The sequence below is a fragment of the Cotesia glomerata genome, linkage group LG2 (genome assembly GCF_020080835.1).
Source record: "Cotesia glomerata isolate CgM1 linkage group LG2, MPM_Cglom_v2.3, whole genome shotgun sequence".
NCBI classification, from domain to species: Eukaryota; Metazoa; Arthropoda; class Insecta; order Hymenoptera; family Braconidae; genus Cotesia; species Cotesia glomerata.
In genome coordinates this window covers 20,144,846-20,166,796 of record NC_058159.1, presented here as the reverse complement: position 1 = coordinate 20,166,796, position 21,951 = coordinate 20,144,846, and the positions used below count along the sequence as shown (strand labels likewise).

Here is a 21,951-nt window from a genome sequence, read left to right as displayed (position 1 = left end):
TTTATCATGAAATTTCTCTATCATTTTATTTTCAAATTAATCAATTTTATATGATTAAAAATCTCTGTCAATTAAATTGGATCAAAATAATTTGAATAATTAAAAAATTATTTTTTTAATTTTATAATTTTCAAAATAAATGATTACTCAAATCTGCACAATTTAATTTAAATATTCAAGAGAAAATTTTTCATTATAGGATTCACAAAAAGGATGAAAAAATAAAAATTAATTTTAGAATCCCAATTACCACATTAGAAATGAGTTTTTCTATTTTTAATTCCGTATCCAGATTAATGCAGAGCAAGCGGGTAACAGCTGGGATATATACATATAGATTTAATGGGAAGGTAAAACTGTACATGTAGAAATAAATAGTAAAAATTTATTTTTTCATTTATTTAATTAAAAATTTTATTAACTATCTACAGGTAATGTTATTAATAAAAACTAAACAATATTATATTTTAAATATTCCCCTTTTATAAATTAAATCAATAATTACAGCCAAGAAAAAAATCTTAAATGTCAAAAGTTACAAAATTTGTATTATGATTGAAAAAGTTATAAGCTGGCTATTAGGTGGCGCAAAAACCCACTATTTTTGGTTTTTGTCTCGAGTGAAAAAATTTCAGTTTTTGGTGTTTTAAGAGCCCTCACCAAAGAACAGCCCAAAAAAAATTTTTAAGAGGTCGCTCCAAATTTTTTTTAAATTTCAAAAATTGCCAAAACCGAAATTTTTTTTTTTTTAATTTTTTTCCTCGTTACGTCATAAATTTATAGACCAAAAAAAATAAGTTCTTGAAAGTTTCAATTCAAAATAAAAATTTTGAAAGGTCACTCATAATTTTTTTTAAATTTCAGAGTAAAAAAATACTAATCCAATTAAATAGTCACTAATAAATTAAAAAAAAATTATGAGCGACCTTTTAAAATTCACATTTTGAACTGAAGCTTTCAGGAAAACCTTCTTTATGGTCTTTAAAATTATGACGTAACGAGAAAAAAAATAAAAAAAAAAAAATTCGATTTTTGAAATTTAAAAAAATTTGGAGCGACCTCTTAAAATTTTTTTTTTAAGTTGTCCTTTGGAGAGAGCTTTTAAAACATCAAAAACTAATATTTTTTCACTCGAGTCTTGTACTATCTTTTTATTTTCTTCGGTTTTTCTTCTTTTACTCCACTGAACTTTTTGCGGAGAGCCTGGATCTCCTTGTCAGTTATTCTGGCAAGCAGCGATGAAGATTTCCCGATTTTGTAACCTAGTTCCAGTAAAATGGTCACTGTGTCGGGGATGAAGCCGTAGTGGTTTTTAAGTCCTAGTTGAGCTCGAAGAGATACTGATAGTGCAGGCATGAATGAGCTGATTAGTGATGACAACAAGCAACTCAAGTTACAGCAGACTCCGGATACCATTTCTGCGATTTTTGTGGAAAAAATTTATTTGCAAATTAGTTTGAAGATTTATATCAATAAAAATTTTTTTTACAAAAGAAGAATATGAAATTGTTAATTTTATAATTTTTTTTGTTTTGTTTTTTATCGAAAGAATGTTAAAATTTTGGAAAAATTAAACATAAAATTGCTTAAAAGTAAAAAGTTTTCCAATTGAAAATAAAATTGATAAAAAAATTTTAGAGACAAAATCTTATAAATTTTTTTTTTAAATTGGATGAACAATATAAAATTATTTTGCCAAAAATTAATAAAGACATCTTATATAAAACATTTTTTTTCCTGAGTGATATTTTTCTGAAACAATAGTTTATAAAGAACAGAAAATTACCTCGAAAATATAAAAATTAATAATGTGAAAGTTTACAAAAAAAAAATTATTTAACATTTTCTTTTAATTAGAAATTAAAATTGTGAAAAAATTTAAACAATAATACGTTAAATTATATAAACCTCAGAATTATTTTTAAAAGAAGACTAGAAAGCCGAATAATAATAAACTTACTTATCATTATCATCCCTTTTTATTAGCCCAAGGTTGCTGCGCTTGTAGATACTGATTACCAAGCTTTTATATTGATAAAATTAATTTCAAGCTATGACGTAATTTAGGTTGCTTTATCAAAAAATTATACTCGGTCAATTCACGCTGTACACATGCTACCAAATTATATTCTTCATTACGAAGTTCCGCTACTTACATTATTCCTTCATAATTTTTTTCAGCAAATACAAGAGATCTATAATAATTAAAAAAAATAATTATTATTACCATTCATTTAAATGAAATTAAAAAAAAAAAAGAACCATCAAAACTATTAACAAACCCTTCGGCATCGGTACCAAAGACTCAAACTTCCCGAGAACTTGGTGTTTTCGTAGTTAAGATACTCTACAGCCATAATACTCTTCACAAGGATATGAGCTTAGTTAACCGCGAGCAGGGACGCGAGAAACACTATCGCGTGGAACAGAACGTTGTCTTTGGCTATGAACTGGTACAGCGAGACGTCCATCTCTGGCTAAGGACGCCACTATTGCTCGTAGTCTTCGTGGTAGACCACTCGTAGAACACCTTGTCTTCGTAGCTTTTCAACGGAACGGGGATTCCCCATTTAATGTCCTGGTAATGCATCGCGGCTTCAAGCCATCCTGGAGCCACGGTTTTGTTGCTGATCTTGCTACGCCAGACCAGTTTGCTTCTGCTGATGAAACGTATTCCTTTATTTTCGGCTCGATCTGGAAATGTTGTATTTATTAATAATTATAATAATCATGTGATAAATGTTAGTTATAAATTTGTTCTTTTAAATTATCATTTATTTCAAATAAAAATTTTATAATTTATTTATTATTTGTCAATATTAATTTATTTAATATGAAATAAAATTTAAACAATTAATAATTTTTTTTTACTTTAAATATCGAACTAAAATTAAATATATTTTTTATTAATCACTAGAAAAATTCGCCGTAATACAAACATGCTCAATTATTGGTACCAATTACTGAATTCTTAAATTAATAATCTTAATTGATCAAAATTCAATTTTTATTGCATTACTGATACATAGTATGGAAGGTTTACCTTACTTTTGTTTGCAAAAAATATGAAAATTGAAAAATTTATTTAAAAAAAAAAATTAGTGCCACCTCTTTTTGCACAAGAATTCACAAAAAAAAAACTATAATTTTCAACCTCTGTAGTTAGTTAATGTTCATATATTTATAATAAATTGAATAATTGTGGTTACTAACAGAAATTTTTGTTTTTTAAAAGCTCATATACTATTTATTTATACAGAAAAAAAAAATTAACTTGAATCAAGTATATAATTTTGAAGAACTTCATTTTCTTGATTTGAGTAGAAAAATTCTTAAAACAATCAATTTTTCTTAGTTTAAGTAAATTTTATTTGATTGAAGAATTTTTCGTCTTTATTGAAAACAATGAAACTTTTCAAAATTATTTTCTTGGTTCAAGAATTTTTCTCTCCATTCAAGTTAATTTTTTTTTTCTGGGTATAATTGAAAAAAAAAAATCTCATTTATAGCCACTTTTATCCTATATTTTTATTTTAAAGTTGTTGATAATTTTAACAATTTTTTTCTAACAAAAAATGTAAAAAAAATAAATAAAAAATTCCACATGCAAAAATTGTAAAAAAATATCTATGCAATTTTCTTCTTGAATAGTTTATTTGCTACATAAAATTAAAAAATTTTATGTCAGTGTCATCAAAGCGTGTTTTTTTTTGACAGATTTAAAATGCCAAAATAAAGGCTCTTACAAAAATTTATCTAAATTTAGCAATAAAAAGTTTTAATTAAAAAAAATAATACTAATAAAATTACCTTGGGAAGATTCAAGAAGAAATGGTCCGAAGTTTTAACAACCGGAGTTTGATTGCACAGTTTGCACCTAGGATTTATCAGCTCAGTAGCATTGATCAAGTGACCACAACCATTGCACTGATCATCACGAGCATCCTCGTACTTACGATCAAGACAAATTCCCTCAACAAATCTGCCCGCCAGGAACTTTTCGCAACTTTAACACCGTAACTGATCAATGGTGTCCGTGAAAATATACCCCTATTCCTTGACCCTCAGGAAGAATTGCTGGACGACCTCGGTCTGTTCCTTGATACAAGTTCTCCCAAATCAGTCAAAGGCAATGGCAATGTTGAACCAGCGGTAGACCTCGTCGTGAATAGTAAAGTGCTCATCGCAAATTTCTTGACAGGTCATCTTCTCCTCGAAGACCTTGGCTTGTCGCGGTTCCATACTTGTCACTTCCTGACATGTACAGGGTATTGTAATTCTTCGAGCGACAGAACCGCGCAAATATGTCAGCTGACAGCACGCACCCAATTATGTTTCCCTGGTGAAGAACTTTGTCCACGTACGGCAGCGCAGAGGTTATTAAAATGTTTCGCTCGCCCTTCTTAGGCAGCACCGGGTACTCCAATTTCTTGGAGGTTAGCTGTGTCTTGCTAAGCCAGCTCGATTTTACTGCTTGCAATTCGTCCTTTGTTACTGATTCTTCTTCTTTTTCTTTCAGGTTGTTTTCCTGGAGGACGCTAGACGGTTTTGAATTTTCCATTGTTAATATTAAAATTGTTATTGTTTTTTTTTTATGTTTAATAAATATTTTTGAAGCGATAAACTATTTCAGATTTTATTGTGTTTTAATTATAAATACGTGTGATACCAATGCGGTGATCTGTGATGGTTCAAATTAAACAAAATTTTTAATTGTGCTTCAGTTCATTCCATTTTTTTTTTTTTTTTATAAATTTCAACTCTTATTAATTAATCGATTTATTTATTACTTATTAAATAATTAATTGTCTTTTAATTTTTTATCATCATTTAGATCTGCAACAAAATTGAAAAATTTTATTAGTATTGTTGTTAGTAAATAATTTTTTTCTTTCATTCGTTCAAAAGTAAAATAAAAACACCAATTATTGACATTGTTATATTTATAACAAGCATTAAATTTTTTATTTGTTTTATCTGTTCAATTTTATAAACAAATATTTAATACTGTGGATTCTAATAGTCAAAAGACTCGTCAGATTCAATGCAATGTTAAAAAAAAAAAGGGTAATAATTTTATAACTCCAAAAAATTGAAATTTAAATTATGTTTCATGCTGTTAATAATTGGTACTTGTAGTTATATTCTATTCATACACATTTCAATTTTTTGAAAATATTCTTACATTGGATTGAATTGAGCTGATGGATAATTTCGTCATTCAAATTAGCGTCAATAGCTGTTTGTAAAAAATCGAGCAACGTCAGCTCACCAGAGTTAAGCCTTGAAAGTTTATCAGCTATATGGTTATTAATTTGAATGTAACGATATTTTTCTAGTTCAAGTAGCAGCGCCCCATCGTTCAGTTTTTTCAAATGGTTCAAACTATCAATATTAATTCTTCTTATACGTTCTGAAACATTATGTAATATTAATAATTTAAAACTATTTAACATTTATTATAAATTTTATCTTTAAGACATTCTGGAGATCTTAGGAAGCTATTCTGACTTATTTTACGACGATGCCAGTATGTATAGATGCACACCCGTGAGGGTGTGTGTGGGTGAACCTCTCTAACTTGTGAACAGCTTCACCAATAGAATAGCGATTTGCGGAATTTGAAAGGGTTTGACTGTATTCAGATCCCAAAAAATGTGAACTAATTTGGTACGATAGATTTTCAGGTATTCCAAAAAAAAGTTTTTAAAATCATTTTTTTTCCAAATAACTTTTGAGTTGATGCTTCATATTTCAATCACGTAACTTTATCAGCTCGATAACCAAAAAAAATCACGTGCCGAATTCTGCTTGAAAATTTTGAAAAAAAAAAAAAAAAAAAAAAAAAACATTTTTTTAATATAATTTACAATATCTCAACTAATTGATTTTTTCGTGGTAGTAAATATTTATAATTCAAAAAACTGCCTAAAATTTCACATAACGCATTGAATTGATCCGTCTCTGCAATAACGTTTACGATAAATTAAATGACGCGTTTATAAGTTATAACTTTTCAAAAATTTATAAATCGGATTTTCTTCAATAGCATCTAGATTTTTAAGCTCTGAGAACTCAAATATCAAATATTTATATTTAGGTAAATTGCTAACTACTATAAGCTCAAAATACCTCAACTTAGCGGAAAGTTCTACGGATGGCCTACAGAGTCTATCTATTTCCAGATTTTTTAAATAACAATTTTAGTTTGAAAGTAAACATATAATAAATTCGGCACGAACTTCAAATTTTTTTTAAACTACTTTAAAAACTGGATCTCAGTCAGCTATTACTGAAAATTAAATAAAAAAATTACCCAAGTAACAGAATATATTAGGTTTGTGACCCCCAAGATTGCTGACCATGTGACGAGTAAAATTTTCAACAATGTTAATTGCTTCATTTGGATTTTCATTGAAATTATATTGCACATCATCTTGTGAGAACCAATCATCTACTTTTTCCACAAATGAATGTAGATCATGTTCATCGTCATCATAACACTCAGCAGTATCATGAATAGTAGCCTGAATTTCTTGCACAGCTTCTTTAAACTTATTTTTTGGTAACAGAGGTATGGCCCAACAATAACGCAATACGTCGTTCAATAAATTGAATTCTAAATTCATTGATCTCCACAATCTTATTACAGTTGCTTTTTTTTTAGTTCAAATAAAATTGCAAGTATCCATAACTTGGTCTTTTACCTTAGTGAGAACGAATTTTTTTAATAATAAATGTTAGTAAATAAAAAAATTATGAAAGAAAAAAAATTTTTACCAAGATAAGTATGTAAACTTTTTTTGTATCCAATCAAATTTAAAATGTGACGTAAAAAATCCTCTGCAATGTTTATCGCTCCTTCTTCAGTGTTATCGATATATGATATTTCATTAGAGAGACGTGTACACCATGACTTTACAGCTGACACAAACGTAACTAAGTGTGCATTATACTGTTCATTACAATTAGTCAAAAATTCAATAACTTTGATTCCTTCGGCCAATTTGTTTGAGGGAAGCAAAGGTAACGCCCAGGAGGCTTTTAAAATTGCAGGAAGTGGTTCGATAGGTAAGTTTAAACTCCTCCACTGCCGAGTCCATAACTAAATAAAAATTTATAAAATGAATACCAAGAAGAACTCAGAAAAATATTTTCTATTAAATTTTACTAACTTTCATGAAATGAAACCATGATCCTTTTATGGATACATTTGGTAATTTGTTTCTTGTGGCAGTAACAAAATCATTTTCATAGCTACACACTATAGATTTCAATCTGGTTCCAAAATTTTCAATTTTCGAATGAAGAAAATCCCACATAGCTTCATAATTATTGAGAGTGTTTGCGCTGCATATGACGAATAATGCCGGAATGCTCTGTAAAATTTATAAAATTATTGAAACTCATAAAATTAAAGAGATTATAAAATTTTTTATTTATTCAAAATCATACTTGGTTATCTTTTTTTATATGAAAAGATAATAGTTGAGAAAAACTCGGAGTTTGTGGAACAGACTAAAAGAAAAATATAAAATTTAACAACTAAATAATAATTTTATATTATAACAATAATAATAATTATAATAATAATAATAATAATTAATAAATGAAGTAATGATATTTAAAAAAGTAATGAATTAATATCATATACAAACCACGTATGATGCAGCCACATTTATCTCCTCCACAGCATTTAAGGCATTTAGCATGTCCAAACTTGTAAAAAATAACGCCACGGAACCATCACTGGCTGTTGTGTTACCCAGATAGTAATTTTCAAGAAACTTGTACTCATTTATTATATCAGGAAGTAGATTAATGGTCTCGGGTGGTTCAGGTTCAACACGTTTTCTTGAACGGTAGATTAAATTTCTTGAAGCGTTAATTTCTTTAACTGAGGGTGGAGATTTACTGCAATCGAAAGAATTATTTGCATAATTATGTTAAAATATGAAGTTAACTTAAATACACTTAATTAATCTGAAAATCACTCAAAAAGCTCATTAATACATTTCTGAAATGATAAAATTCTTACTGATATAAAAAAAAATATTCGCAACTTATTGTCATCTAATGAATAAATAAATAAACATAATAATCGTTTAATTTTTAAATATTAAAAAATTTACTTCAAATATGCTTCAGCAACAGCTTCGGTTGTAGATCGGGTCGTCAAAGATACAGCTTTTAGCTTTTTAATTATTTTTCGTCTTGGTAACGTATTTGGCTGCGGGTGGTTATGCTTTTTTTCATCAACCTCAATTTTGCGGTTCACTATTTTTAAAACACAAGAACATTTACTAAATGACGTTGCGGATGCACAAGTAAATCTTTTTGAGTTACGAGGATCTTTATGATATAAGAATTTATGATACTCGTAAACATAACTGCCCGGTTTTAGACCGGGATGCTTTTTTAGTTCAGCTAAAGACATTTTTCTTAAATAACTGAACGATTGACTGAATTTTAAGCAAATGTGGGCTTATAACAAAGAACAAATGAAAAATGCGTTTTATAGATATCTTTTTTAACAAATAAATAAGTATATATATATATATATATATATATATGTATACGTTATTAGCGAGTCAATTGTTTTTGACGTAAAAACAAAAGTTCCCGAATATTAATATGAATACATGTATTAAAATTATAGCTGTCAACCACTGGGCTTGAATTGAACTTTGTTTTATAATATAAATAATATAAATAACATAACAAAATCTCAGTAATTTTGTAGCACTCTAAAATTTTAGATATCATTTTCTGGAATTTGAAGAAGTTTCAATAAAATTTATAAAAAATTTGAATTTCATTAACTATTGCAAAAATTAACTTAAAAAAAATTAAGTAAAAAAAATAATAATTTTTATTAAAATTGATCAAGTCATAACATAATTCTTATGACAATTTAAAAATATAAAAAAAAAATAGAAATGACGCTAGTAGAATTTTATAAGCTTTTAATAATATTCAATACAAATACATTATTTAATATTTAAATTAAACTTGTTCTAAGAGAAATTGCTTACCATAACTTTTAATGCTGGCCAACGCATATTTTTATAGAAGTTTTAAAGATGAATAGAATTCATATTTATCTGTATATTTTTTTATGAAAAAAATTTTCAGACAAAATTTTTAATGATTTTTGAAGATCTCTGCAGACATGACATGTCATGTAAGATATATTTACTTCTATTTTAACTAAATTGTTTATTTATGAATACAGCTTAGTAAATGAAATGGCTTCCATCTTATTATGAAATATTTCCTGATTTTAATTCACTAATGACTTGACTCCTGTAAATAAATTTATATTAAAGTTATTATTTTCTTTTTAATACTTGTTAAGTAGAAAAAAGGAAAAAAATTATCAATACTTAATTCAGTAGAAGAAAAAACTGAAGAGAAGAAAATATATATTCATGTTATATTATTGATATTTTAACTTCAATAACAGTAAATATTTAATAAGATATAAACCATTAATAAATACCTTTATTACAACAGGAATTATCTAATTGGTAGTTTGAACAGTTTGTTTAAGGTTTTTTTTTCTTAAATCAGCTATATGTATGTTTAACATAAAAGTATTTCGTCATCGTTGGAGGATTACGTCCTATCGTTATGAATAACACCTTCCTGTGGAGACAAATTATGAACTCGTGGGCTTAATAACAGTGAGCGAGTAACTATATACACCATATTATATCTCAATTTTCTTCGCAATTTAATCTATGGTTGTTTATAGATAACTGTATCGTAAATCACTTTTCTTTTACATCTAGTTTTTTCGCATTCATAAGATCGATTCAGTTCAAACTTTTATGAGATCAAAATACTCATAACTAAAATTTTTAACCTGAAGACTCCAATTGAGTCAAATAAATATAATAGGAATTCATATATACCATTAAGTTTATGATTTCTCTCCCATTTATTAACATATGTATTTTTGTAAATAACCGAAAACTTTTTCTCCCCTTGACATTTTTTATTCGTTTTGAGAACGACAGTGCACAATACAAATTACAACAATTATAACTATTCGCTCTGAGTGAAGCCATGGTAGGGGAAATGAAATCGACTGAAGCGTTCGCAGTGGTTACTTTCGGAGTTACGGGAGGCTATTATTCCTAAAATTGTAAGTACCCTGTTGAAAAGCTCCAATAAGATCCCATCAAAAGCGACAAAAGCCACTTAGAAACCAATACAATTTATGGGTTTCTAAGTGGCTTTTGTCGCTTTTGATGGGATCCTATTGGAAATTTTAAACAGGGTAAGTACACGTGGAAGTATTTATTTTGTTTTAATTTTAATAAATTAAAAAAAAATGAGACACCAGAGTTTTTGTGTCTTAAAAAATACCAGCAGAAATATTTACTGCAATCTTTTTTATTTTTTATCATTATACGTACTTGTTGTTGATTCGTTTAACTAAAAAACAAAACTGCAATTATTACACTGATAAAAGGATTTATTAACTATTAATAATTTAATTTATTTGAAGACAATTATTTAATTTATTAAACTTTAATAAATATTTTTTAACATTCAATAAATATTTATTTGGTAGGAAAGTACATTTATGAATAGTTAATAACTATTTATTAATAGTTAACGAATATTTACTAACAGTTAATAAATATTTTGTTGAGTGAATTTGTTTTGCTTGTAATATCATATGATATGAAGATTTCTTATAAACAAAAATCATTTTTATAAATTATTTGTATTAATTATATTACATTATAATAACGTTTATTGTAAAATACCGAATTCTATCATAGCTCATAATTATCTTTTGTATTTATAAATATTAAAAAGGTTAATTTATTTAGTGAATTGAATTATTATCATGTATTCCAGCTATAGGATTATAAAAAGTGTCAAAAGAAAATGCTATTTTTGCTTTTGATTTTAAATAAATATTTGCTAACAGTTAAAAAATATTCATTAACAAACAAATCCTTCTATCGGTGTATAAAATTGTCACATATTTTTTATAACTTTTTTTTTTACAATTATTTATAAAATTTATTTATTTTTATGTTTCTTGCTATTGACATACGTATAAAAACATACTCTGACAGCCTCCCGTAGTTCATATTTTGACTGGCGCTGCAGTCACACTCATAGCGAATATGACTATTATTAGCTGTCAGCTAGGTATTCGCTGGGTGCGTAAGGCATAGTGGGGGACACAAAACTGATGTCAGCGCCCGCTGCGGGACAATACAGAACTAAGGGTGGCTCTTTATTACTAAAAGCTATGAAAATAACACGTGTGTTAGTTTATTTAAATAAATAAAATAAAATGGGTCATCAAAATTGTTGTGTAGTTAATTGTAAAAATACTAGTAGAAATAGTGATTGTAAATTTTATAAGTTTCCGGTTGCCAATTGGAAATTAAATCAGCGAAAAAAATGGATAGCTGCTGCTCAACATCTCTCATATGTTCAGCCAGGATTAAATTTTTACCCTTTATTAAAGTTTGTGGTTGAAAAATAATATTATGGGTAATAGATTGCAAAATTAAATAAAGAATATAAAAATTTAAGATACATTCGTAAATATATAGTTATGTTAAATAGAGCTATTCGTTATTTTTTATATAATTTCAGATTGTTATATATTTAATATTAATACTGATTTTTCATTTAATATTAATTTAACAATAAACACCTTGACAGATTTTAACACTGATTAACCTAATTCACTTGAGATTTGTTTTAGTTATTGTGTTTATTTTCCTTACTATTTTCAACTGACCCAAGAAAAAATTTTTAATTTAATCTACATTCTGTGTAATATGTCACATTTTACATAGAAAACAAATTTTTTTCAAGTTTATTTAATTGTTTAAATAACTATTTGGCATCTAATACATGTAAATTTTCTTAAAAAAGCCACCGTAAGTTGTATCGTCAGGTGGCGGTGGGGTCACGCACCCAGCGAATAGACGCTCCACAAGAGGGTACCGTCAGGATTAAGAATTTTGATAGAGCGTGAGGGTCCGGTGGACAGCGCGACGTAAGGATAGTGTGGAGTGTGTGCGTGAGCTGTAGAGGCTTCTTGGCTTACGTTGCAGTCACTAGGCTGTTGCTTCTGTAGCCAGGCGTTGTTGATAAGCCCTCGTACACTGATGTCTTTGTACGAGGTGTCTTGTTGATAAGTCGGAGTCGCCGGTTTTAGCCCGAAATCCTCCGTTAGATATAAGTTGTAGTAGCGACTTTCCGGGGGAAAGCGTGAAGTAAGTTTAGTTGTAAGTAAATTAGCTGTAAGTGAGCGGTGTACGTGCAAGGGCACGAGTTGTTATCATATTTTGTTGTTAAATAAATACCGGTCATTTTTGTTAAATAAAAATTTATTTCTTTCAGACCACCTTCCTCCACTCTCTCTCCCTGTAGATTATAAGCTCAGCTCTGGTTTCCGGTTCCAGGAACCGAGATACAAAATCCTGGTGGCGCCCTTGTTAATTTAGAATCATTTTTGCTAGGTATTGTTTTATTTCTATTAAATTAATTAAGGGGCCAATGAGCGGAAAAACACCCGTTACATAATAATAATAATAATAATAATAATGTTCTAAAGTTAATACTTTTGTTAATGGATAAACGTTAAGAATTTAAGATATAATTGTGAGCCCAGGTATACATTTGTGCATGTACCAAGCAATATATATGTAGGCACAGACATGGACGAGAATAAGTATTAGTGTATTCTACAGGGGGCTATTGTAATATATTTATTATGTATTGAATGGCTGTCAGAAATAATAATATCGAATGACAAATAAAAAAATGTTTTTTTAATTAAAGGAAATATTTATAATAAATATTTGTTAATGTAAAGTGTTCTTGTGCATTAAAAAGTGAAATGTAAGTATATTTAATACCGAAAAAGTAGCATAGAAGTTAGCACACATAAAGATAGGTTAACTGAAATCAGACTGAATTCAAATAAAAAGAAAATAGAGAAAAATTATAAGAAAACTTGAATAAACATTTAATTATTTTTTTTTATAAGTAAATTTAGATTAAACGAAATTACCAAAATATTTTATTGTTTCAAAATTCTACAAATTAAAAGTGCTGATTGTTTTAAAGTACAAAAAAAATAGATTATGTTTGCTAACTAAAATTAACATATTACAATTCAATAATAAAGCTGGGAAAAATTTTTAATCGATTAAATTTATCATTTTTATTTTCAGATTTGGATTTAAAATGGAAACCATAATAAAAACGGGATTTCAATCAATAACCCACGAAATTCAGTTCCAGCCACAGACATTGGTAAAAGGAAAAAAGCTGGTTCTTGCTGAACATGTCCGAGAGGTAGAAGAGTTTCGCAAGAATAACGAAAGCTATTTAACTTGACTAGTTAATTTGACTTTAAAGCTAGTTAACTTGACACTCTTGATCAACTCTCAAATGAGTTACTGTCGGCGGATCTTCAGTAATCATTTCTTGCAATTCATTAACTTCAGGCTCAGGATTGAGTGCTGAAGATGCATTTTTGTTCTGCCGGCGGTCCATTAAGCGCTTAAATCTGAAAAATTTATTACACAAAAGTTCATATTATTTGATTGCTGATAATCACAAATTTTAATAGCGACAGTATTTATTTATAAAATAATATCTAAAATTTATAGTAATACTCTCCTTTTTAGTTTTTAAATTATGTTAATTTCAATATATTATTACTCACCTATTCGTGACCATTAACTCATTAACTTTTTGAGATTTATAAACTGTAGGAAATTTAGTAGGAATGTAGCTGGGACTCGATTCTATGTCAGACTTTTGGCCTCCAATAAAATGATCACTACAAATATAATCATGTGCCTTTGGAGTCCACAATGAGCCATCAATACTGCAAGGAAAATTGAAAATTTTTAATATTTAATATTTAAAATTTATGATCATTGGTATGGATAATCTTTTAGTTTAATATAATGAGTAGAAAAGAGTAAATGAATCTTAAATAATAAATGAAAAGTTTATAATAAAAAAATTCAATCTTATTTTTTAATATATAATTAATAATTATTAATTATGCTAAATTTATAAATGTTTAAAAAAAATTTTTTTTTTAATTAATAATAATATTTACTAGCATTTTCTAAACTTAATATTTTTTTAAGTTTTACTCCTTTCAAGATTTTTATTATTACCGATAGTAAGGTTATGATTCTACTTACTTTTGTCTCCTCAGCGGCTATCCATTTTTTCCTTTGATTTATTTTCCAACTTGCTGTTGGAAATTTATAAAAATGACAAGCACTTTTTCTACCTGTATTCTTACAACTAACAACACAACAACTTTTGTGACTCATTTTATGTTATGTTATTTAAATAAATTTTAAATAACAATTCACTTGTATATTTAGCTAACTCGAAACATAAAAACAGCCCCCCGTAGTATCGGATATAGCCACGGGTAGCGCTGACGGTAAATCAGTTTCTCCCCACCATGGCTTCGCACTGAGCGAATAAGTTTAAATAAGTATTAGTATATACATGTTAGAATAAGTATAAGATGTAATAGACTAGTATTTTGGTACTTACTAAAATAGTATTTTGGTTTGAAACATAGAGGGGGAAGTGAAGCCGGGAACCACCGACTTCGAGCCGATACTTTTGTAACTACACTTCTCCCTGAGAACTTTAACTGAGCACTTGCTGTAGCTGAAACCACCGAATAAAATCAAGCTCTTCGTTAATTATTGTTTATCATTTAAAACAGTCCATCTAACTAAAGTTTTCCTTTTTCTTCAACTTAACCCAACAGATTTCATTATCAAAAGCTGAATTAATAAACAACAATAAATTTAAATAGATTCCGCGTGACTACAACTCACACCTCAGTCCAGAAGGCGGCAGTACGAGCAATCTAGTGACCTTGCTGGACATATGTGATGCACCTAGTGCATCCAGCAGGTGGCGCTACCTGTTATTAGAGCGCTATCTAATTTCAACAACTTTAGTTTCTAAAACCATAAAATCTTGGATACAACATTTATATCATGAATTTACATACAATTTGAAGCCATTCATGTTCCCTTCAAAGAAAAAGCTTGCAGAAACTTTACCAAAAACTTTTAAATCCTTGAAAAATATACGAGTTATTGTTGATTGTACAAAATTCCAATGTCAGTCGCCGTCAAACTTCGAAAATCAAGGAAATCTATACTCTTCTTATAAAGCTCGAACAACTTATAAAGCACTAATTGGATGTACTCCAAATGGAGGTGTATGTTTTGTATCCGATGTATACGAAGGTAATATTTCAGACCGTGAAATTTTTATCAAATCAAATATTTCTGATTTTTTGGAGCCAGATGATTTAGTGTTGGCTGATAGAGGATTTACCGTTCATGACATTGTTGAATCGAAGCGAGCGCATTTAAATATACCACCATTTTTAAATGAAAGAAAATGTTTATCACCTCAAGAGGAAATGGAGACAAAGCGGATCGCCAAACAACGTATATACATAGAACATGTTATTGGAAGAATTAAACAATTTCGACTGTTTCAGAAAGTTCTACCTTTAAGTTTACGTTCATCCATGTCCCAAATTCTTTTCGTGTGTGCATGCTTAGTAAATTTCCAGCCACCGATTATTATAGATTAAATAACCGGCCTGGAAAATTGCAGTTTACGTCAAAAAAGATATTTTTTAGAATAAATAAGTTTGGTTTATTAAAAATTGTTATCCGGCAAGTCGCGAAAATACTGTTTTTGAATTGTGATTTATTATAAAATTAAAACTGTAACTCTTATACCAATTGAAATTGTAAATAATATACACTCAATAGTTATAATTATAAAACATATACTTTTATATAATAAAATTCACATTTTTTTTCAACTATATACTTTCTTCTTGCTACTTCTTCATTATCACGACCATATTTTAAAGCTAAATTGTCAAAATTTTTATCAATCCACAGGTGGTATTTAAGCCAATTAAAAATTTGCTTGTTGCTTTTTTCCGAGCTCAGGTATTTTATTTTAGAAGCCGTAATTAATATTTTTCTATACTTCCACCAATTATCACAATCTGATTGAATTCCAGCAGTTATATCTATTGGTACTTTTTGATCTTTGTGCAGGGAAGCAGTTAATTGATACACCAGACTACGTAAAATACCTTTTCTAGGCAAGCTTAGCCCGTAATCATTATAATTTGGAGTAATCACAAGTTCCCAAATACTTGGGCGTTTTTTGGACCCGTGTAAAATTTGTGTCACGTGCGAAATTTAACGTTTTCTGAACGTCCGGTTTTACACATTTGATGTGATTAATTTGATGATTTTTTGATTGCTTATTATTTTTAACTTCCCGCTAAGAAAATCGAAGATTTTCAAAAATCGGGAAGTTATTGTTTTTACCCCGTTTTGCAAAAATCGAGTTTTCATCAGATCTCGACGTTTGAAGGTCATAGGAAGCTTCCCTGACTACTCCCGCGAGGTTGTCACGGTGTGTGTGTGTGTGTGTTTTTTTTTTTTTTTTTGTAGGGGGGGGAATCCTTTTTACGGATTCTAGGCATAGCTGTTTGGCCTGGATATGTGGCGACTCGACGCAGCGTCATACTAATTCGACACTAACGCCCCTACCCACTAAACCCTAAACCCCTTTTCCTTCTTTCCTCTAATCCCTCATGGAAACCGCCGTCAGGCATTACTTCGTGAAGGGAGGATCTAGCTACTGCTCTTCCTTCTGGTGGCTAAGGTGTTAACTATCTTCCTTCTATCTTCTGCTATTTGCTCTTTTTCTTTCGGTGGAACGCAAGTCTTTAAGGACTTCTGTTGCAAACGTGTTGGTAGCGTTCCAGGCAGCTTCTGATGACAACATTGCTTCTACTAGTGAATCTGGTTGCATTCTCTGGTTCAGGATCCTCTCCAGTTCTTCACGCTATGGATCGAAACGAGGACATACAAAGAAGACGTGCTCCGCGTCTTCAGCAGCTCCTGGGCAGGACGGGCACTCCGAAGAGTCATCGTGCTTAAAGCGGTGTAGATACTCTCGAAAACACCCATGTCCCGCGTGTGTAACTTTTGAACGACTCATCCGATTTTATCGCGGTTGGTGCCATTTGGAAGGGCTTGGCCAAACTTAGATTTTGAGTATAATTTGGACCGATTCCGATCAGTCGATTTTGAGAAATCTTAAAAAAACTAAGAAAAAAAATTTTTTCAAACGTGGTTTTTTTTGGATAACCTTTAAACGGCTCTACCGATCGATTCCAAAAACTAATCAGTTCTAGACAATGAAAAACCACGTCGATCGCCACCAAACTGGTCAAAATTGGTTAACTCGTTCGAGAGATATCGTGAACGAAAGAAAACCGAAAAAAGTGTTTTTTCGAAATTACTCCGAAATTTTTGGTTCGATCAATTAAAACCTGAAAATTCTTTATAAGGCTGATAAAACTGCGTCGAATGCCGCCAACCGCGTGAAAATCGGTGGATCCATTCAAAAGTTATTGCGGTTTGAAAATTCCAAAAGTAGTGTTCTATGAAACTTCTATCAGACTTTTGAGCTCGAAGAGCTCAAATGCATATAAATACTGTCTCTTTGAGCTCAGCGAGCTCAAAATATCACATAAATTATATTTTGAGCTCAAAAATATCAAAAACATCATAAGTACAATTTTAAGCGCCCAGGTATGGAATTAGCGGGAAGTTGCAGGGATGGCCTTTAGGGTGAACCGTTTTACTAATTTTTTTTATTGTTATTATCCACTTTGTTGAAGTTATACTGATAATCATCTTTATGAGCTTCTTTCTTCTTAGACCCTTGATTCCAAACACAAAGCTGACTAGTACAAGCAACGTTTTCTTTGGTAGCTTCTTTACATTGCTTCAACAAAATATGCAGGAGAGCAGCAACGTGTGCACAACGTCCTAAACTCGATGCTTTACATTCACAGGTCCCTCGCAAAATTTTTCCACTTTCAGCATTTATCATTGCACGAACAGCATAGCTTGTTTTCAATTTATAGGAAGCTTTGATTTTACTTTTCAGATAATAAATATTTTGTGGTGTTTTCGAATCAAAAATATCTGTAACATGGTTACTGTCAATATATAGCTTTCCTCTTTTCAAAGGTTTAGCTGTACTATAATCTAATATATTTGACTCATTTTCCTCATCACTAGAATTATAATTTTATTTTTCTACAATACAAGATGAAATTAAATAATCATAGATAGAGGCTTCATTAAATGATTTTGGTAAATCATTTGATGGAAATTTCTGCCACACATCTGGAAAAGTCAAATTGGTGCTAGCTGCTTGAAAGATTTTGTTTTCTTTGAACTTCCTGCTTCAACCATTTTCCTTTATCAAGAGCTGGATCTACTGGCACACAATTACGCAGAGCGTTTTTGACCCTAAAAGAAATAGAAATAAGAATTATTTTTTTTTCTGTAATTACTTTTACTCATTATTATTTAATTATTACTATCCTAACCTCTCAACTAGTTCGGCTTTATTTCCTTCTTGAGGGAGATCATGGCACTTCAACCATCGTCGTAACTGAACACAGTTGTGGGCTTCTACGGTAGGATGCACTAACGAAGCTCCCTCAATTAATTTTTCATTTAATTGCACTGATATTAAAGGTGATAATGCTTGTTGCCCAGCCATTTTTATAAAAAGTGCCCGAAACTTTCATATTGCCGCGTTTTTAACATGGCGGACGCGCTTGCGCTGAGCATACTCTTAAAAGGCCTATTATGAGAGCGTGAATTCAAACGAAATATTCAAATTAGTAAATATTAAATGATTAAAATTAGTTAAATTTTATATTCGAAGTAAATATTCAAATCATTTATTTCATGCTTTTACTCTTACCAGTTGTAATAAACATCTTTTGGTTAATTCTGTTTTATTTACAAAAGAAAAGAAAATAAAATAAGGGAAAAACATATTTCGGTACAAAAGGACATTGTAACCGAATTTTCAGAACCCATAAAAGGTACTTGAGTAATTCAAGGACTATTTCTCGCCACATGGAATTTAAAACCCTATGAGGAAAAGTCGTAAAAGACACGTGTGAAACTCAATAAACCCTTGTTCTAAAAGTAACAAAGAATAATAAAAAACCATATGTAACTAAACAAAAATAAGATTGTTAAATAACATTTACTGTTAAAATCTAACTTTATATAATATTGTAGTTAAGCAAAATTAAGTTAAAATAATTAATAATTATTATCTCGTATTTAATTTATAATTAATAATTATTATTTAATTAATTTACTATTAATTTATTATTGAATCATTATTTAATTATTATTTAATTTATAATTAAACGATAATGTCTATTCTTTTATACATGATAATAATTAAATTGACTTATAATTTTATTAGAAAATCTGATTGTAAAATAATAGAAATAATATTTAATTCAAGTTATTAATTAGTCAAACTCAAACATTAATCCAACATATTATAAACAATATAATATATATATTTTCATGTTATAGTTTATTATAATTTTTATTGTAATTTAATTTCAAGTTAATTATAAGTTAATTTTTATTATAAATAGATTTTAAAAGGGTCTGTTAAATTAATAAAAATAGTTAAATAAACATAATGACTGTATTGCTAAAAGTGTATATTAGTGAAGTCTAACTTTCAGGCCGATAGGCTGAAATAAATATATGTTAGAGAAAATACATGTTAGTATATAAGGATCATTTATATGTAGTAGAAAATGTGTGTGCTTATGTATTCCTTAGAGTGGATGTATGTATGGAAGTTATGGTGGGAGAAGAACGGAGTTTGAAGCTCTTCGGAAAAACTATGTAACGACACTTCTCACCGAGATCTTAGATTGCTAAGATCACGTCATTGTAAACCTCAATTTCATATTTTGAAGCTTTTTAATATTTTGTCAACTTGAATAATAAATTGAAACCAACTAAATAATTTTGATCAAAATTGAATAACGTCTAAATAAAATTCTTTTATTTAAAATGATTCCTTTCCCGCGCTGAAACCGAGTATTTTAATACTCCCGGGCGAAAGAACTACAGTAAGTAAAGTTTTCAATAAATAAAAATAACATCCACTAGAGGGAAGCATAACACATAACATAGAGATGGAAGCATAACACAGCTATGTCAAATGTCACTATGTTATTGATGTTCATGTGCATTATTGAAAATTAGCCTTGTTAAAACAACCAGACTTGGTAAAAATCAGTCAAAATAGGTTAAATGTGTATAAAAAGAAATTGACGACAACTCGAAATGTTTATTTTTTTTTGTTTATATCGAAATTTATACTGTTTATTAATTATGTTACTATTCTTTTCTTTATCATAGTTTAATAAAATTTCCTGAAAAATTTCGAGAATAACACACCTCTCCTATAAAATAACCGTCATTCCGAATATAATCATTGTGAATTTTCTTCAGTTTTTTTTTATAATTATGTATTATTTAGCTTAGTCCTTAGATAGACACAGTTAAAGTGTTATATATTTATTTTCTTAACATCAATTATGAGCACATTTATTGAAGAAAAAGTTTTAATCGTTTTTGTTGTGATTTGATATATTTACATCAAGTTTATTCAATAATTAAATATAAGGAAATGTTTTACCTATTTAACATGGTGATAGCTATAAAAGTATGTCTATGTGATTATCTTTAGTATCCTAATTATTCTGAACTGTCAGGGTAAGTTTTTCGTGTCAATATTTAATTGTTATTTTTATGATCTATTCGAATTAATAAGCAGTTGATTGTCATAACATCAACTGAAAATTATAACATTCATATTATTAATTCTAACGTATTTGTGTATATTTTATGATAGTTTATAAAATTAATAAAAGTATTCAGAAAGCTGCAGTTCTTAAATTATATATGTATATAATATACAATCGCGTTCATTAATTTGAGTCAGTTTCTAACCTTAAATTTGGAGGATTCTAAACTCTAAAACTTGAAAATCCTAAATTTTTCCATTTGTAAAATAAGCTAAATGTAAAAAATAACATTTCTTAAGTATGAGAAACGTGAATAATGTCTAAAATAATTTTCATGTATCATAAAATATGTGAAATAAACAAACAGTTATTTAAAAATAAATAAATTCGCAAATAAATTTATTCGTAAAATCAGTAATTAAAAAATAAAAAGCTTCAATAAAATATCACCAGTTTAAAAATTACCGAATTTAAAATAAATAATTATTAAAAATATTCTAAATTAAAAAATAAATAATTGATAAGTTTGAACATCTAAAATAGCGTCATACGAAAAATGAGGTTGTAGTAAATTATTCTTTTGAAAATTTTTAGAATCGTAAATATTGCCACTTTAAGGGGTTAGGGGTAGTCAGAGGCACGAAAAAATGAGAATTTTCAGTATTTTTTTTTTTGCTATTAAATCATGTTATTTTACAAAAGTAGTAATATGGCATTATTATACAATGTTTTGACTTGAAGTCACGAAAATTTCAAAAAAAAATAAATTTAACTTCTAAAGTTATAGCTGTCTGTGTTGATCCAGTTCCAAAAAAAGGTCCTTGCGGTGACAATCATAAGTCCTTGGAGATTCATCTAAAATCAATCGGATGAAAAAAATTAGTTTTATAATAGATAATCCTGGGCCTGATCAAAGGATTTTTTTTTTTCAAAAATTAACAAAATGGCGGCCTCAGGAAATTTTTGTCTAGATTTTTGGGAAAAAATCAACAGTTAGTTGGTCTTAAAAAATCGAAATTTTTGAAAAAAAAAAAAATCCTTCGATCAGGCCCGAGTTTATTATGTATTCTAAAAGCTGTATAAATTTTATTAAAATCTACTAAGCGGTTTTCGAGTTACAGTTGTCACCAGTTCAAAAAACATAGTTTTGAGAAAAACGCGTTTAAAGTTTCACACTAGATTCACGTACAGAAATACGAATTATT

The 21,951-nt window shown here is 28.7% G+C and overlaps 4 protein-coding genes, 1 long non-coding RNA gene and 1 pseudogene across 9 annotated transcripts in view; 3 read left to right on the top strand and 3 right to left on the bottom strand.

The window, feature by feature from the left end:
- LOC123259742 overlaps positions 1-21,951 on the top strand; it is a 418,255-nt gene that overhangs the window by 386,295 nt on the left and 10,009 nt on the right. The window lies entirely within an intron of this gene.
- On the bottom strand, positions 1,155-4,770 carry LOC123259739 (annotated as a pseudogene).
- On the bottom strand, positions 4,782-10,516 carry LOC123259740. Of its 3 annotated transcripts, XM_044720417.1 has the most exons (12): positions 10,425-10,508; positions 9,503-10,142; positions 9,036-9,306; positions 8,320-8,352; positions 8,133-8,272; positions 7,659-7,914; positions 7,456-7,518; positions 7,176-7,379; positions 6,781-7,105; positions 6,317-6,707; positions 5,186-5,413; positions 4,782-4,836 (listed from the first exon to the last, which is right to left on the bottom strand). In XM_044720417.1, exons 3-10 carry the CDS (start codon positions 9,060-9,062, stop codon positions 6,664-6,666), a joined length of 1,092 nt encoding a protein of 363 aa, XP_044576352.1. In that variant the 5' UTR covers positions 9,063-9,306; positions 9,503-10,142; positions 10,425-10,508; the 3' UTR covers positions 4,782-4,836; positions 5,186-5,413; positions 6,317-6,663. The 3 variants fall into 3 exon arrangements, 1 of the variants encoding a protein (XP_044576352.1); XR_006508310.1 differs by lacking the exon at positions 8,320-8,352 and having other exon boundaries at positions 8,133-8,277; positions 10,425-10,516; XR_006508309.1 differs by lacking the exons at positions 8,133-8,272; positions 8,320-8,352.
- Positions 13,041-14,493, bottom strand: LOC123259757. The gene is made up of 3 exons (XR_006508312.1): positions 14,214-14,493; positions 13,721-13,885; positions 13,041-13,561 (listed from the first exon to the last, which is right to left on the bottom strand). It is a non-coding gene; the product is annotated as an uncharacterized LOC123259757 (long non-coding RNA).
- LOC123259061 lies at positions 15,068-15,649 on the top strand. Its single transcript, XM_044719327.1, has one exon. The coding sequence runs from the start codon at positions 15,068-15,070 to the stop codon at positions 15,647-15,649; it is 582 nt and encodes a 193-aa protein (XP_044575262.1).
- Positions 20,188-21,951, top strand: part of LOC123259731 (myotubularin-related protein 14) — a 38,363-nt gene continuing 36,599 nt past the window's right edge. Inside the window, exon 1 of one of the 3 annotated variants that reach the window (XM_044720396.1) lies at positions 20,188-20,714. The gene's annotated coding sequence lies outside the window, so the exon portion shown is untranslated. The remainder of the gene's footprint in view (positions 20,715-21,951) is intronic. The other 2 variants (XM_044720395.1, XM_044720394.1) reach the window with 2 other exon arrangements.

Coding starts and splice junctions, on each gene's coding strand:
- LOC123259061 (XM_044719327.1), top strand. CDS start 15,068: ATGTTCCCTTCAAAGAAAAAGCTTGCAGAAACTTTACCAAAAACTTTT.
- LOC123259740 (XM_044720417.1), bottom strand. CDS start 9,062: ATGCGTTGGCCAGCATTAAAAGTTATG. Junction 7,915..8,132: donor GTTGCTGAAGCATATTTGAA/GTAAATTTTTTA, acceptor TTTCGATTGCAG/TAAATCTCCACCCTCAGTTA. Junction 7,106..7,175: donor CATGGTTTCATTTCATGAAA/GTTAGTAAAATT, acceptor ATTTTTATTTAG/TTATGGACTCGGCAGTGGAG.